Here is a 16,092-nt window from a genome sequence, read left to right on the forward strand (position 1 = left end):
TATTATAAAGGGAATGTTGAATGTGAGTGTGATATGAGAATAGTTAGCATTGATTTTGGTTTGTTTTGATCATGTGAAAAACAAACTTACAGTTGAGCAAGGTTTACAGACAAGAGCTTGTGTCTGCAGCGTTTTTCTTTGTTAAATCTGGGAGCAATTAAGATGCAATACAGACAAACATCTGAACTGTGTGCATTATAGTTCACCTCTGAGTCATTCTTCCCTTCGGCTCGCTTTTTGTCCTTTCCCGTTCACCCCACAGCTTGCCGAGAGCACAGACAGGAGAAAATACTAAAAAAAGAAATGAAGTGACAGAGGTAGAGAACACAGAGACACAGTGGGAAGAGTTTGTTCTCTTCTCTATGTGTAGGTAGAAGGAAAATGATGCATTAGTGTGTGATTCACTAGCAGCTAATTCAATCTTAATTACAAGCATGAACAGCTCTAAAATGTCCTGACACGTGATCTCACCTATTAGAAAACATAACAGTAGAACACATTAGCATAGTGTTTCAAATAGTCATGCACTGAATCACTATAAGCTATATTAAAGCTGGACACCAACTGTGAACAGACTGAAAATAGACTTCTTTGAATTGTTATACAAGATCAGAACATAACATCTGAAAAGATTAGGACAGCTGACTTATCTGACATCTCCAAATCTGCCATTAACTCACTATAGGGTAGATAGGAATGGTTATGTATTATTTATAATAATTATTATTCATAATAGCTTATTGTCATATATTTGCCTGATACTACATGTATTTGAACAAACTACAGCATTTTGTGCATACTATATAAATAAGCATAATCAAACGTTACTGGTATCTTTGCTTTTGGCAACACAAGACATGGGTTATTTATTAATGCCAGTCTAAAATGATTAAAGAAGCTGTGCTGGCTAATTACTAGTGTTAATGCGCCATCTGGTGGCCAATGCTTAACTACCTGAACTTACACCTGTCTGAGCCCGACCGGAAATATATTCAGTGATTAAAGTAAAAAATAAACCCAATATCCATGTGTGCAATAGACGGTTTATGTTGTTGCCGTTGAAACAGTCTATATAACTAAGTCAGAAATTTTGAATTATCTTTAAACAACTTTTCGAACACATTCCATAGCTTGTCTAAATTGTGTTTGCAAAAATTCTAAATTCAATTCAAACTACATAACTTCCTAAAGGAAATACCTGTGCTCATAGAGCAAAAAGAAAAGTGCATTTAAACCATGTAAAATATTACTGTAGTTAGACTAGAAACTCATTTATAAATGAATAGGTAAGGAGAAAGAGACTGAGATTGATGGTAATGCACTTAATAGATGCATAAATAAATAAGTCATCTTCTGTGCTGAGTGTGCTCCAATCTCAAGTCATCTTAACCAAATAACCGATATGCAAATAAGTGTACTTGAAATTTCTATGGTTGCATTTTGAATACTCCGTCTCAGTAGCAGATTCTGGATAATTTGAAATTAATCTTTGAGGTTTAAACTAAACAAAAATACCCAAGTCTAAAAAAAATATCTTTAAAACAGAGTTTCGGTGTCATATGTTAATATAAAAAAAGTTTTATAAAGTGCTGGAGTTTCAAATAAACCCTAACCAGAATGTTAGAGCAATATCAAAACTGATATGCTTTGCAAGTACTGTAATACATTTAAGTGGACAGTCTATAAACTGTGCTCATGCACAGAGTATAGGATCTGTGCAAGCATTTACAGAGGTCAATGTATATACATGTATTGGAAAACTGGACCTGAAGAGTCATTTAAAGATCCATTCCTCGAATATGGTTCAACTTCAGTATGTACAAAAGAGTAAAAAATTTAATTAAAACAGTATTATATATTAAAAAAAAAGTTTTATTTACAGAGTCTGAAAGTTCTGAGGTATTTACATTGCTATTTATATTTCAGCGGTAAACCAGAAACTGTAACGCTTCACTAGATAACAAATAATTGCCAATGAGCCAGTCACTCTTCACACAATGAAAATAATGCATTGGTGACATTTGAGGCCAGTGGGATGAATCTACACAAACAAATGATGACTGCAGGCATCTGGAGAGTGAAAAAACAAGCATATTTGTAAAACACATCCAGCCAAATGAAGCTTTGCTGAAAAGAGGACCTGTATAGGTTTGGTCCTCCTGAAAGCAGTATATGTAGCCACCTGGAAGTCCACAAATCACAGAAACAAGATGCACACAATACACTTTCAGGCTGTTCAGTTAGACAAACTCAAGTTACTGCGGTCACACACACTCAGTCTGAGTCACTGCTGCTGCTGGAGGAATCTGTTGACATGGCCTCAACATCATCTTCATTTTCCTTGTTATGACCAGGTGGCTCCAGGCCAAAATCGTTGCCATGGTGAGGAGGCAGAATCCCCATGGAAACATCAGCGGACTGCCAGGGATACTGTGGGGTTAGAATATCTAAAAGTGAAGAGGGGGGGGGGGGGGGCATTATCAAAAAATTAACATCAAGGAAGTACATAGCCCAAGGCTCTACAGTGCAACCATTTAAGTTACATTTGGGACTGAAAACTACTGCGTGGAACAATGAAAAAATATTTATGCGCACCAGTGTGTCTGGGTAGCATTAAAGGTCTCTTCTCACAAGCTGTGTTTGCAGCATTGAGTAATGCAGCACAGCACAGATATTTATGACCCTGGACAACAAAACCCATCGTATGGGTCAAAATGACATTTTTCTTTCATGCCAAAAATCATTAGGATATTAAGTAAAAATCATGTTCCATTAAGATATTTAGCAAATTTCCTACCATAAATATAAAAACACATTTTGGATTAGTTATGTACATTGCTAAGAACTTCATCTGGACAACTTTCAAGGCTATTTTCTCAGTATTTTGACTTTTTTTGCACCCTCAGACTCCAGATTTTCAAATAGTTGTATCACAAACTATACATCAATGGGAAGTTTAGCTCAGCTGTCAGATAATGTATAAATCAAGTTTTGAAAAATTGACACTTAAGACTGGTTTTGTGCTCCAGGGTCACAAATATGTTGATTTCTTAACCAAACTGTTAATCAAAATCCACTCACTGCTCAAAACACCGGCGTTTTGTATCTTTCATTATAACAAACAAAGTGTAGACACAATAAAAAATAAGAAGTTCATTGTCTAGTGTAGGGATCTTCGTTTTATCATTATGGAACTTTGTGAGATTGCAATGAACTAAGGAGAGTGACAGCTTTAAGTGAATTAAGTAAATTATTTAGGGAGTTTGCAAATGTGATATTGATTTAATACATGAGGTCAATAAACAAGAAGTTAATATTAAGTGACTTATTGCCTGATTTTGCTCTATTTCACCAACCAAAATAGCTTCAAACAAAGTCAGAGCTGAGTCACTGCATATCTCCAAAACAACACAGCGCTGTTTCATTTAAAACCTGTGTTTTTAAACTAATCTAGTGAGTCAATGATTCACTTAAACAGCCATTCACACAATGAATGATTCAGTGATGAAATCAGCTACTTGCCACCACCTACTGGCAGTTTTAGTCTAATTTTTTAAGTATAATTTCAGTTAAATCATTTAATATTTAATATCTTTTTGAAATATTAATCTCAACATACATTTATGAACTAAACTGCACTCATGCCACCTCACATCTGAAAATATACCTACAAACCACTACTGTGTTCCTCTGTTCAAATTAGTTAATACTGATTTCGTTTGATTTCTAACTTATTCAACTTGCCCTTATTCTGTTTAAATTAAAAAAAAAAAAAACTTAATCAAACTTAATTTACCAAAAGATAAAATACTTTTAATTAAGCTAAAAAAAAAAAAAAAATCAAATATGACCTTGTAATAGGAAAGCTAATTTTTGATCAGAATTTTTGATTATTGATCAGAAAGTGCTCCTGAATTTTTTGTGCTCCTAATTCAGTGTGGACAAATGAAACGAACATCTGAACAGAAGAGTGAACCTGCCTGGTAATCTCCCAGCAGCCAATGCGTCTCCAGGCAGGTGCCCGTTCACTCCGTTGGTGGACATGTTGCTCATGTTACCCAGTATTCCACTGCGCATCTCCAGATCAGTGGGGTACGGCCTGCGGGGATCACCTACACATACACGCACATCATGAGAACTTACAAATACAATCGAAAATGTTTCTTAGGAAATCAAATGTTTGAAAGAGTTTAATAAAATACATGGACACAGAAAAAAAAAAACTGTATTTACCTGGAAGCCAGTTGAGAGGAGCGCACACTGCATTACTGGCACTGATCCTGTGAGCGTATTTGATGATCTCCTCTGAAGAGATACTCCCTAGTGAAAACAAACAACAGAAATAGTGAGACACCACTAGAACAGAATCTATTTGATACTATGCTATATCAATATATTTAATCAAATAAATGAAATACAATTATCTGCATCTCTTTCTTGTGAGTGAATAAATTTTACTGACAACTCGCATATTTTCCACAATATAAGTCACATTTTAAATTATCTGAAACCTGCTGCGACTTCAAATCCAAAGAGGCTAATGTAATGAAATTCATGTCAAGCAAACGCGAGTCCATGTTTGTGTAAAGTGCCTTTGCCACATGGCAGTAGTTTCACTGTCAGTTTGAATAAATTCCTTTAAAAAATGAATGCTACTATAATTAATGTTTGCTTTATATTTTACATTCCTGTTCAGTTATGAATATCATTAAATCAATTTATAGGATTTGTTGTGGTGTGAGGGAAACTACAATCCATCTTTACAGTGTGTATGTTTCTGAATGCAATAATAAAATGTCTTGTACAATGATGCTTCCTCTTAAAGCAAACTTGACCTGGTGCGACTTAAAGTCAGGTGTGACTTATTTTACAGAAAATATGGTCTTCATTTTCAAACCATCATAATACCTTTTCTGGCCTTTTCAATAGACTTCAGTTTTTCTTTGGCTTGGTAGACAGCAGTGGCCTGATGATTAATGAAAAACAGTTATTTTCAGTTTAAAGAACGGATTCATAAATATTGTGTCAAACACAGTTTGTATAAAAAGACTGTGTGGGTTGCACTTTATTATAGTGTCCTTGTTACAGTTTAAATACACAAATACATATTGGTTAATATTAGTTAACAACATACTATAGGTTTAAGGTTTAAATCTAGGGTTAAGTGTTTGCAATTATACATCATTTACTGTATAACTCCTGAATAACTGTTTTACTGTATAACTACTGTATAACTGTATTACTTTATAACTACTGCATAACTCCTGCATAACTCTTATAGTAAGTACATATAAGAATATTAGACACATTAAAAGTGTTTTTTTTTTAAGTGTCCTCATTGGGATTTCAAATGTATCAAAATACATTAGTCAAGTCATTTGTCAACTATGTAATGCAATTCATCTCTCAAAGAACCTCAAATCAAACTCACAAGAAAATAATAAGCAGTTGTTATTGTTAAAAATAAAATATTGACAAAGTCAAAACTTAAATCATAAAAATAGTTAATTTTTAACAACATCGAGATGCAAAGCCTACATTATTCTTAACCATTTTTAAAGCTACACAAAAAGTGATATTCTGTGGTGTGTAGCTGAATGTTACTGCAATAAATGTGCATTGGCTCATGTCAGTTACCAGTATATGCTCAGCCTCTTTGAGCTGTTTCTGGAGCTGCTGGATATCGCTGTCTCTCTTCTCGACTTCCTTCTCCAGTGCCTGCATCTCCTGGTGCACTTTCCCCTGCTCCACCGCCGTCTGCATCAGCTCCTGGAACTCTCTATCTCTCTGCACCAGCAGCTACAGTATCTGCACACAGTCAATTCATGCACTACACTGCCATTGATAGTCCATCAAGCACAAATCAACTCCCAAGGCAATAATAATGCTAATATGAAACTAATTAAACAGCTAACCAAAATGTCAAGGATTTCTCAGGATGTTTTTATTTTTCCCTGGCCAAATCTGAATTTCGAAACCTGTAGATATCAGATACCTACCACTAATTGAGTGTGGTCTGTACTTGTGTGTGTAGAGTGTCTCTCACCTCAGTGTCCTCTCCAGGCTGGGGCAGTTTCTGTGTCCTGGCCAGCGCCAGCATCTCTATCAGCTCTCTGCAAAACAAACAACAAAATAAAAGAACCAAGGAGGAGCTGTGTGTGAAAGGCAACGTAGTAGTGTACAAGTAAGTACATGTGTTATTAGTTGTGAAAAGAATTGACTCGAGTGGGCAAAGGAGACTGTGTCTTATTTATTCGATTATTATCTAATCCAGCACACAACAATTTATTTACAAACATGCAGAATATATGAAGACAAACCTGGATAAAACTTCAATATCATCCAGAGTGGATAAAAGCTTCTCTTTCGTGGATTTCTCCGCCGCCGCCATGACTGTTTGTCCTCTCTTGCGCGTGCGTGAGAAATAAAACGTATGCGCGTGAGTCAGACAGTGACGCCTGCTGGCAGAAGGACCGCAATCGCTCTCGATGAAATATTATCTGTGGTGTTCATATAACTGTAAAAGTGCGGGGTAACAGAGCAAACGACTGGGAATACTACAAGTATGACAGCAATATTTGTCACTTGTAGATGCCATTGGTGTTTACTCGTTCATCTTCTCAGCGCTGGTGAGGATCGGACAGTATTTACCGATTAAGAATATTTATTTAGATTACCATGTTATTTAAGAGTCACTGAAATTAACATATTTTACTATCTACGTTATTTTATTTTTATTTTTATTTATTTTTTTGGATAGAGATGAAAGAAGATACAAATGTTTGAATTCGCCGCAGAATGTTATTACATTATTCATTTCAGGTTTTGTAAAACCTTTTGAAAGAGAAATTCAATGACTTTCAAGTATTTCACCCACCTATTTCCAGCACTTTAAAGATCTGAAAATTATCCAACTTATTTTTTAATGGGATGACCAAAATATACTTTGTGGTAAACAGATACAAAAAAAACCCCACTTCAAATGGTATTAATTTATTTCCACATTTGTGCTTTATATTTTGATGTTATAATCTCTATTATAAAATGTCAAATCATTAAAAAATCAAATTTTTCTGCGTATGAAGTACGCTAATATAAATCCCTTGAAAAACAAACTTTAATTTGCGACAGAAGATAGGCCTAATAGTAAAGAGCCTTTTATCACTTTTAATCACTGAACTTGTCTGTCAGTTCAGTATAATACTATAGAAGAATAATGGTAGTCAACATTTAAAAATAGAATAATTTAAAAACATAGAGAGAGAGAGAGAGAGAGAGAGAGATTTTGCACTATTGTTAATACATTTTGTATGCTTCCCAAATCAAACTCAGTGCTTTTACTGCCAAATGTATATTAACAAGAAATGCATGTGTAAATGTATTAGTAACTGCTCTGCTAATGTAAAACAATAGTCATTTTTTATTTATCCACCATCATCTGTAGAAAATGAGTGGCGTCATGTGCCACTGCTCTCAAATATTTGGAGCCATGTAACTATTTGTCAGTAATGAAAACCCACTTCCCTTCTTAAAGTAACATTGTAAACATTACTGTTTAGAATTTAATTGAAACCTAGCCATGTAAACCTGTTATTAAATCATCTAAACAGTTACAATAAAATTGTGTACTGTTAACAACAACATCATGTTTATTTATTTATTTAGGTTTATTTTTTTTATTATTTTTTTTATTTTATTTTTTGCAGTGGTTCTCAGCCTTCTAAGTCCAAGGCCCCACACCGTCTGACAATATTCAAAGCTTATTGTTTTGGCTTCATTCAAAGCTTCTTTTAAATGATCCCAAGGCCCACCTGGAAGTCTGCTGACTGAGGCCTTCTAGGCCCAGATTACTAGTTGTTCTAGAATTGTTTCCTTAGAAATTCTACATTTAACTGTAATTAAAAGAAGGCCTACAGGCTACTGGTAATTCTAACAATGTATTGAGAAACACATGTTAAAAGTGATTGCCATAGTGCTGGTGTAGCAGGTTGATTTTCTGGTACTTGTCACTAGAGGCAGTGAGAGCTGTTGATGTTGTGATCTGTTAATGTGCGTCACACACTCACGCACACACACACACACACGCGCGCACGCACGCACGCACGCACTCACAGACTTCGCCTCTGATCAGGAAACTCAACGCTTTCATTTTGCTCTGTATTTATATTCTTCCTCGGTTTCGCGGAAACATCCATTTACATAAACTTTTCAGCATGGTTAAAGTTTCTTTTAGCAACGCTCTCGCCTTCAAGGATCCAAAGAAGGAAAGCCTCATTCCTGATGGAGAGGTAAATTACTGTAATTACTAATACATCTTGATGTAAATGTATTTCTATTCAATTGCGCGAGCGCATTTTAAAAATGTTGCGTTCAATATTATGTCGTTATTAAGCCCTTTTAACTGAAAACGTATCTGTGCACATTGATGTTATATTATCTTAAGAGAAGTATAGAGAGTGTCGCAAAGTGCCTCAAGTGTCCTAAATGCAGAAGTAAATGTGTTTCTTTGTTCAGGTTTGCGCTTCAAACTTTGTTTAGGTTCAGTGAAAATGTTATACAATGGCTGACAAAGTTTTTGTCAAAGACGGATAATCACTAATACCATGGTAAAATGTTACCGAATTTTTTCCCCACCTCTATAAAATTAATTGAACAACATGCCCTTTTATATAAAGAGTTGCCTTAATTAGTACACAGAGGAAAAATATATATTATTCAGTATGTCTTTTTTTTCTGATTTTTACATTAAGTAAGGTTAAATTAATTGTAATTAATTACTATGTTATTTTGACAGAAACATTTTACCATGGAACGATTTTTTTTTTTTTTCATTGTGCATAATAATGCATTATTTCCTTGTAATGTTGGATGTAAAACTGCCTGAACAGGTTATACTTTGTGTGTGTGTTGCCAACTTACACAGCCTGTTGTTGCTTCACTTTTTCTACAAGGTTTATATATGTACACTGATAGAAAAAAAAGCTATTTGATACTTTTTTTGTTGAAAAAATATTTAATATTAAATATTATGACAATTGAAACGTCATATATTACAAATACATAATAAATATGATTGTTATTGTTGTTATTAGTAAAAAAGAATAGTAAAGAACAGAATATGATAGAACAGAAAATGGAGAACAGGTATAGAAGGTTTTCCTGTGTGTAAGGCCAAATATTGGAAAATTTACTCACAAGTATGAATGATTTTAAATAACTGCATGTGGGTTAAAAATGATCAAATCAATGTTAGACTATGGGCCAGTGGTGCTGGTAACTCCGAATATAAGGGGGCCATTTGTAAAAGTAAAACTGAAATTGTAACGCAGTAGGTGCATTAAATTGGACCAAGGTTCCTGCAAAGTGGACTTAACCATTTAGCTTTTTTCACAACACATTTTAAAAATCCTCACTTAACAGGAGACTTCACTGTTACATATGTTAGTGCTTTTCGTGGGTTGTGAAAGAAAGACGAGTTGAAGCATGTTTAGTTTCTGCACTCCCAGACAAGTTTATGATACACGCAACTTTAAAGAAAATTTGTGTATTGCACAAGCAAGCAAGAACTGCAAGCCAAGAATACAAAAGTTTGACTAAGTGTAGAACTAAAAACTATTCTACTGCTTGTCTATACCATTTGATTGTGGTTTTGAGTTGATTTCCCGGCTGTATCTCAACTGTAGTGTCCTTGAGCTGTGGAAAGGTTCTATATGAATGAAACCAAATTTTTAAAAATGGAAAAATAAAGAAAGAAACCAAAATGCTTAATCCAAGCATAAACCATATGTACTGTAAATATAGTGCAATTTTATCTGATTTTACTGTGGAACTGAAGTTATCTCTTTTTATCATTCTGATAGTAACTTAAATTCCCCTTCTGCTAATCAAATAGAAACTGTTTGGTTAACCTTCTCTTTCACTGCATGCTTGTGCTTGTATGCAGTTACTGTTTGAGTGAAGAAGCATTTAAGTAGAGTTCGATCATTTTTCCTCCTCATGACTTTTTGTAGAATTTGCTGACTGTTTTAATGCCTCTTGACTTGAAACCAGAGATGCATTGTGGATCTCACTTCTTTTTTTCTTTTGTTCCGTTTGTCTCAAAACTCCCATTTGTCCTCATTTCTGTGTAAATAGGCTCTGAGTAGACTTTTTCTGGGTTCATTTGTTGTGTATTTCATGGCAGATAATATCTGCTGTCTGTGAGTGGTGATTGAATGTCTACTGGGACAAGACTGAAAGTTTAGGGTGCAGGTCAGATGGGGAGAGTCAGGCCCTATTGCATATTCTGTATATTGTGCATAGTGAATAAAATCAGGCATTCATTTGAACCAGGAAAAATGAATCTCTATACAATAATTTTCATATTTTGTTTAGTACTTTGGAAATTCTCTCTGTAACTCGGATAGACTACTTTAATTCTTTAAAACTTTAATTGATTTATTTTAAAATTGAATATACCTCTTGGATGACGACAGCTGGTTTTTTCAGCAACCTTTCTTCCAGTCTTCATGTCATGTGAACCTTCAGAAATTAAAATTTTTGATGTTCAAGAAACCCTTATCATCAATCTATGTATCCAAATAATAGTTTGAATGTAAAGTTGTAGCTCTCATTTGTTTGCAGGATCCCGAGGCAGCGGTGTCGGGGCGTCCTCGGTCTAAGGTGTTGTGGTGCTGCTTCTATCTGGGGTTGGCTCTCATCGTCTCTGGTGTAGTGGTGGGAGCAGCCCTCCTGTATAAATACCAAAGCATCTTTATGCAAAGTCATGTAAGTCTTTGAAACGACTCTAGAGCATCCAAGTGCAGCTCTTATTTCTTTGAAAGAGGAAACATAAAATTCTCCAAAACTGTTCTCTAAGTTTAGGATTACATTTTGTATCTTTAGTCTTTGTAGATACTATGTGCTTATGGTGAGATAATTGATGTTACTATAGTGATATCAAAATCGAAACATCGGAACATCTAACTTGTCTTCTTGCATTGATGTTTATCTTCACTTTAATTCGTTTCTATAACATTTAATTCATAATCAGTCTAAGCCTTGAAGCAGTGTTTTTTGAAGCAGGGATTTTCAGCTGGGGGTTTTGACCCAGAAATGGGTCACAGATTCACAAACTAAGCATAAATCAAGCACTGCCAGCAAATGTCTGATATGGGAAGTGAAACTGCTCATGGGCTGACCTCAAGGCACTGCAGAGGGTGGTGAAACTGCCCAATGCATCACAGGGACGCCACTTCCTGCTATTGAGGACATCCAGAGGAAACGCTGTCTACGTCGAGCTCACAGCATTCTCAGGGACTCTTCTCACCCTGACTCCGTACTGAACTCTGCCCTCTGACACCCATCAACCCCCCCCCCCCCCCCACCATACACACAGACTCCTCCCCCTCCTCATTACTAGATCTGACTGATTTATTTATTTATTTACAACAAGATAAAAACATTAAACTTCAAACTTGTTATTACTTGCACTACTGTCAATTCATCCAGAAACTGTGTAATCCATTTGCATACTGAAATATTTTCTGTGCTCTTTACTGTCCGTTGCAAGAGTGTAAATGATGTTCGTATGTTCATAGTTCTGCCTACAGTGTACATACACTTACAGAATCCATCTGTATAGGTTCAGGGGATCATGGATGGCAGAGTGGCGGAGAGGGAGGATGACTACATGCGTTTCCCAGAGGTGAGTATAAAGGTCATGCCTTTTCACAGGTTTCTAGACAGAGAACACTGGAGACACTTAGGAAGGGAATTGTTGATAGAGTTTGAACAAGTATGTGTGATCAGAATTCTGATCAGGGTGAGCACTGTGATTGGCTGATGTTGGAGGTTGGCAATTCTGTGGCAGTACCCCACCCCTCTTCACTGCCTGCTCCCAGTGGCGTAGGACCTGGATGTTGTGGTGGTCGACCTCTTCCTCTGGGCAAAGGAAGATTAGGGTGAGGATCGTTGAAGGCTGTGAGCAGGGCTGGATAGAGGATTTAGTCTCCGGGGACCCATGGGCATTCCTTTGGGCCATAACCTTCCCAGCTGACCAGATACTAAAATTGGTGCAGTTGATAAGTGACCGGGTTGATGTGTCAGGTGATGGTGAAGGGGCCAGTGTATCCACGACTAAGCTTCTTGCATGGCAGGCACATCGTGATGTCTCTGGTGGATAGCCAATCCTTTTGTCCAGACTCAGTTCTGGCGGCCATGGCAGAAGGTTCATAGGAAAGGTCCAAATTCCTGGATCTTTCTCTTTATCTGCCCAATCGACTGGGGATGGTATCAGGATGAGAGACTCACAGTCACACACAGGAGGGTCAGGAATGTTTTCCATACCTTTGACATAAACTGGGGACCCCGATCTGATACTATGTGCTCAGGAATCCCAAAGTCCCAAAGACGACGGAAAATCGATAAAAGACAACAAGAATACATGCGTTACCATCAGAGGGGGGCAGGTCCGTGATGAAGTCCACTCATAGGTGTGACCATGGGCGAGTGGGAATTGGCAGCAGATGGAGTTTAAAATTACGTGACTACAAATACTTTATGGCATATTAATTCCAAAAAAAAAAAAAAAAAAAAGTCATCTGGCATTTGGTAGAAGTGAGCAAAATTAGGCACACGTCAACATGAAAAGGTCATGACTTGCCTTTATCCTAAAAGATTAAAAGATTTTTCCAAGTGGCAAGCCATTTATGGATCTGTAATTGTAATTTAATTCTGTATCAAGCTTTTTGTTTTTTTTCAACTATTATATTGTTTCACTTGTGACATGCACCTTCCTTCCACAACAAACAAATTGATTTGCCTTTTGAAAAGTGTACAATTTTCTGCCATTTTATGTGACTGCTATTTGTATTTCTTATATTAGTATGGGCACTGGGAGTGCAGGTTACCATACAGTGATGAAGACTATGAGATTGATGAGGAGGAGGATAAGACGCCGCTGATGCTTGAAGAGAATGTGAGATTTTTCGAAGACGATGAGGTGGAGCTCATCAACGTACCAGTACCTGAGTTCAGAGATGGTGATTCCGCTGGCATCATGCATGACTTCACCATGGTATAAAAATGCACACTCAAACACACGTTTAGTGTTCAGTCATAACCACCTTTGACATATTATCAGCCACACTGCTGGATTCATATCCATTATAAATTTAGCAGGGATGAACTGGTTTTCTGAAATGTTTAGTGTCTGAGATTATAGGTTGCAAAATGAATATTTGTGATGAATCATATTTGAAATATTATCCTATGTGATTGATATATACTTCCCAGATCACAACCTGTTTTAGGAAAAATTTGGGCTTGATAAGTATTTTTTTAATTACTTTATTAGTATTCCTCAAGGCTGCACTGAATTTATCAAAGTTGACAGTAAAGACATTGAATGTAACATAACAGGAATAAATAACATTTTAAAATGGAAAACAGCTATTTTATATTTCACATTACTATTTAACTGTATTTTTGGTTAAATAAATGCACAAGAGACTTCTTTCAAAAACATCTTACCAGCGCCAAACTTTTGAACGGTTGTACGGTTATTGTACATTTAATGTACGTTTACTGTCACAAATACTAATTACATAAATAGATAATAATAATTGGTTGTTTTTCACTGTGAAACAACTTAAAATTTTTAAGTTACAAACATCACATTATAAAAAAGGCCCTCAAAACTCTAATAGGCTGACATTTAGATTACAGAATTTATCAATATGGGTTTGTCAATGACTAATTCTTTAATTTTTCGTTAAAAAACTATTTTAGTCTTGAATATTTAGTTTCGGCTTTGATTATAATACTAATACTATAATTTTCTCAGTTTTAATCAATCTGTCTGTTTCTGTGTCAGTAACCTTGTGTGTCATTCTGTGCTGTCAGAAACTGACTGCTTATCTCGACCTGAATCTGAACAAATGCTTCATCATCACCCTCAACACCTCTATCGTCATGCCGCCCAGAGATTTCCAAGAGTTCCTGGTCAACATCAAGGTAACCAGCCACATTCAATAACGGGAGATGCTGTGAATCTGTGCCAATAAGTGGTTCTTGTGTTGGATTGGATGAATTTTTCACACAACTGCATTTCAGATGTTAGGTTTACATGTTCTTTGTGTGTTTTGCAGGCAGGGATGTATCTTCCTCAGACGTACATTATTCGAGAGGAGATGATGGTTACAGAGCGGCTGGACAGCACCAGTGATCTGGGCTATTACATCAATGACCTATGCAAAGACAAAGACACGTACAGACTCCAGCACCGAGACATGACACTGGGTAAGTGGACACAAACAGACCACTAGATAAGACTGTGTTTACTGTAAATGGTGGTTACACGTTTCCATGTTCGCAGCGGATCCTATTTTAAAGTTTTAAGCACAAATATGTGCATAAGTGAAGGAGGCGCGCATTATTTCCTCTCATGTTAACCATTGATTTGAGGTTTTATATACTTTCAAACTTCTGAAAGCTGAATGCTCCACTGCAGGTATGCAGAAACGTGAAGCCCTGAACTGCCACAAGATCCGCCACTTTGAAAACAAGTTTGTTGTGGAGACGTTGATCTGTGAGCCATGAAGATCATGAGCCATGAGGAACAAGAACAGCAGATCTTCAGCTCTTCCATTAATTCAGTAAAAACCTTTTCTATCGTAGGCCTTCTTTTCACATATATTTTTTTAAAATCTAAAATGTGAAATTGTCTTTTCTGCACAAAGAGGTGTATTATGTTTTTAAGTATACATGTTAATACATGTACAATGCTTTTTTAAATGAATATTAGATTTAATAAGGGACATATTTTGCACAAGAGCAATAAGTGATTAACAATGGTGATTTTAGCCTATATAGAAGTCCAATCTGACTTTAAGATGGTAAGACAGTCCTGTATTTTTAACATTTGCATTATCTACTGTACTATCCAAAGTTTCAGCAAATGCAGTTTCAGCAATGTTGATGTGCTAAAGTGCATAATGTCACAATTTCAGGTATTCTTGAATTTGCATTTAATTTGCCTATATAAATATTGTTTTAAATTATATGGATAACCATACAAACAGAACGTTATCTTTAAAATGACTCCAAATGTTCCAATCTGAAATGGCATTTTGTTCTTTGCAAATCTGTATATTATGATAAGATTCTAAACTTTAATCCTTTCTGTCTTTAAACACAAGCTTTTAAATAAGAAACCAAAAATAAAATCCGACAAAATGCTTTTGTCATGCTTCTGTGATATTTAGTTAGGTTTGTCGTTATAAACTACTATTCAAATATTTGGGGTGGATTTTTTTTTCCAGCTTGTACTTTTGTAATTTTGATCCAATAAATGCAAAATAAAAAAAAGCGAAAGGTTTTTAAAAATTTTACTGACCCCAAACTTTTGAATGGTAGTGTAAGTCAAATGTAAAGCAAGCAGAGTTTGGAAAAGAGGAAATGTGATAAAGGAGTGATAAGGTTAATAGGCCTTTATATATCCTTCCTGATTGCTCAGACGATGATTGTTTATACAGTTAATATGCATTGTGTATGGTCATTAGTTGAAGGTGGTTAAAATGTTTCGATTTTCTTCCTAGGTTAATATGCAAAAACAATCAAAAGCAAGCAATTAGTAGGTTTATTCCTGACTGTGAGGCACTGTAAGAATATCAGCACTGCCAGAGAAAAGCATTTTCAAGTGATTCCACATTTCTTAGCAGGTACGGCTCAAATTAATGGCTCAAAGAGCTCCTTGAGCAAAAATGGCAGGAAGCAGGTCACATACTTCTGGGGAATCTGCCAGCTTCTTCCTGACAATATGTCTTTAAGAGCTCACTTGCCCCCTCTGGTGTTTAAAGCCCATTCTTGCATTAACTTTGAAATAAATCCTTAAAAAAAAAAAAAAACATATGATGGAACTAATCCTACTAAACACCACTCACTCATCAACTGACCACAGTAATGCCCCCTGAATTGTTAAAATGACTTTTAAAGATCTGTCATGTCCACACTAAGTTCATGAAGAAGGCCTTTTATACTTTCTCTAAACATCAGATGAACAAAACATGCACATCGAATTATCATAACTGAGAACTAGTGGACTTCTTTATG

General features: G+C 35.8%; 2 protein-coding genes across 2 annotated transcripts; one reads left to right on the forward strand and one right to left on the reverse strand.

Annotated features, from left to right (window-relative positions):
* Window positions 1–1,851: 1,851 nt before the first annotated feature.
* LOC128019812 (mediator of RNA polymerase II transcription subunit 4) lies at window positions 1,852–6,481 on the reverse strand. Its single transcript, XM_052606074.1, has 7 exons — window positions 6,321–6,481; window positions 6,047–6,113; window positions 5,638–5,808; window positions 4,909–4,966; window positions 4,234–4,320; window positions 3,981–4,112; window positions 1,852–2,447 (listed from the first exon to the last, which is right to left on the reverse strand). The coding sequence occupies exons 3-7, from the start codon at window positions 5,761–5,763 to the stop codon at window positions 2,275–2,277; spliced, it is 576 nt and encodes a 191-aa protein (XP_052462034.1). The 5' UTR covers window positions 5,764–5,808; window positions 6,047–6,113; window positions 6,321–6,481; the 3' UTR covers window positions 1,852–2,274.
* Window positions 6,482–8,075: 1,594 nt separating this feature from the next.
* On the forward strand, window positions 8,076–15,220 carry LOC128019814 (integral membrane protein 2B). Its single transcript, XM_052606077.1, has 7 exons — window positions 8,076–8,288; window positions 10,624–10,767; window positions 11,624–11,686; window positions 12,866–13,057; window positions 13,885–13,995; window positions 14,130–14,280; window positions 14,492–15,220. Exons 1-7 carry the CDS (start codon window positions 8,214–8,216, stop codon window positions 14,578–14,580), a joined length of 825 nt encoding a protein of 274 aa, XP_052462037.1. The 5' UTR covers window positions 8,076–8,213; the 3' UTR covers window positions 14,581–15,220.
* The last annotated feature ends 872 nt before the right edge of the window (window positions 15,221–16,092 follow it).

This window comes from Carassius gibelio, chromosome A9 (assembly GCF_023724105.1).
Source record: "Carassius gibelio isolate Cgi1373 ecotype wild population from Czech Republic chromosome A9, carGib1.2-hapl.c, whole genome shotgun sequence".
Lineage (NCBI taxonomy): Eukaryota > Metazoa > Chordata > Actinopteri > Cypriniformes > Cyprinidae > Carassius > Carassius gibelio.

What these genes read in the sequence shown, in the direction of transcription:
- LOC128019814 (XM_052606077.1), top strand. Translation starts at nt 8,214, where the DNA reads ATGGTTAAAGTTTCTTTTAGCAACGCTCTCGCCTTCAAGGATCCAAAG. An exon ending in ACTACATGCGTTTCCCAGAG is followed by an intron (nt 11,687 to 12,865) that starts GTGAGTATAAAG and finishes TTCTTATATTAG; the next exon opens with TATGGGCACTGGGAGTGCAG. An exon ending in AGTTCCTGGTCAACATCAAG is followed by an intron (nt 13,996 to 14,129) that starts GTAACCAGCCAC and finishes TGTGTTTTGCAG; the next exon opens with GCAGGGATGTATCTTCCTCA.
- LOC128019812 (XM_052606074.1), bottom strand. Translation starts at nt 5,763, where the DNA reads ATGCAGACGGCGGTGGAGCAGGGGAAAGTGCACCAGGAGATGCAGGCA. An exon ending in AAGAGGCTGAGCATATACTG is followed by an intron (nt 4,967 to 5,637) that starts GTAACTGACATG and finishes ATTAATCATCAG; the next exon opens with GCCACTGCTGTCTACCAAGC. An exon ending in TCCTCTCAACTGGCTTCCAG is followed by an intron (nt 4,113 to 4,233) that starts GTAAATACAGTT and finishes GTGTATGTGTAG; the next exon opens with GTGATCCCCGCAGGCCGTAC.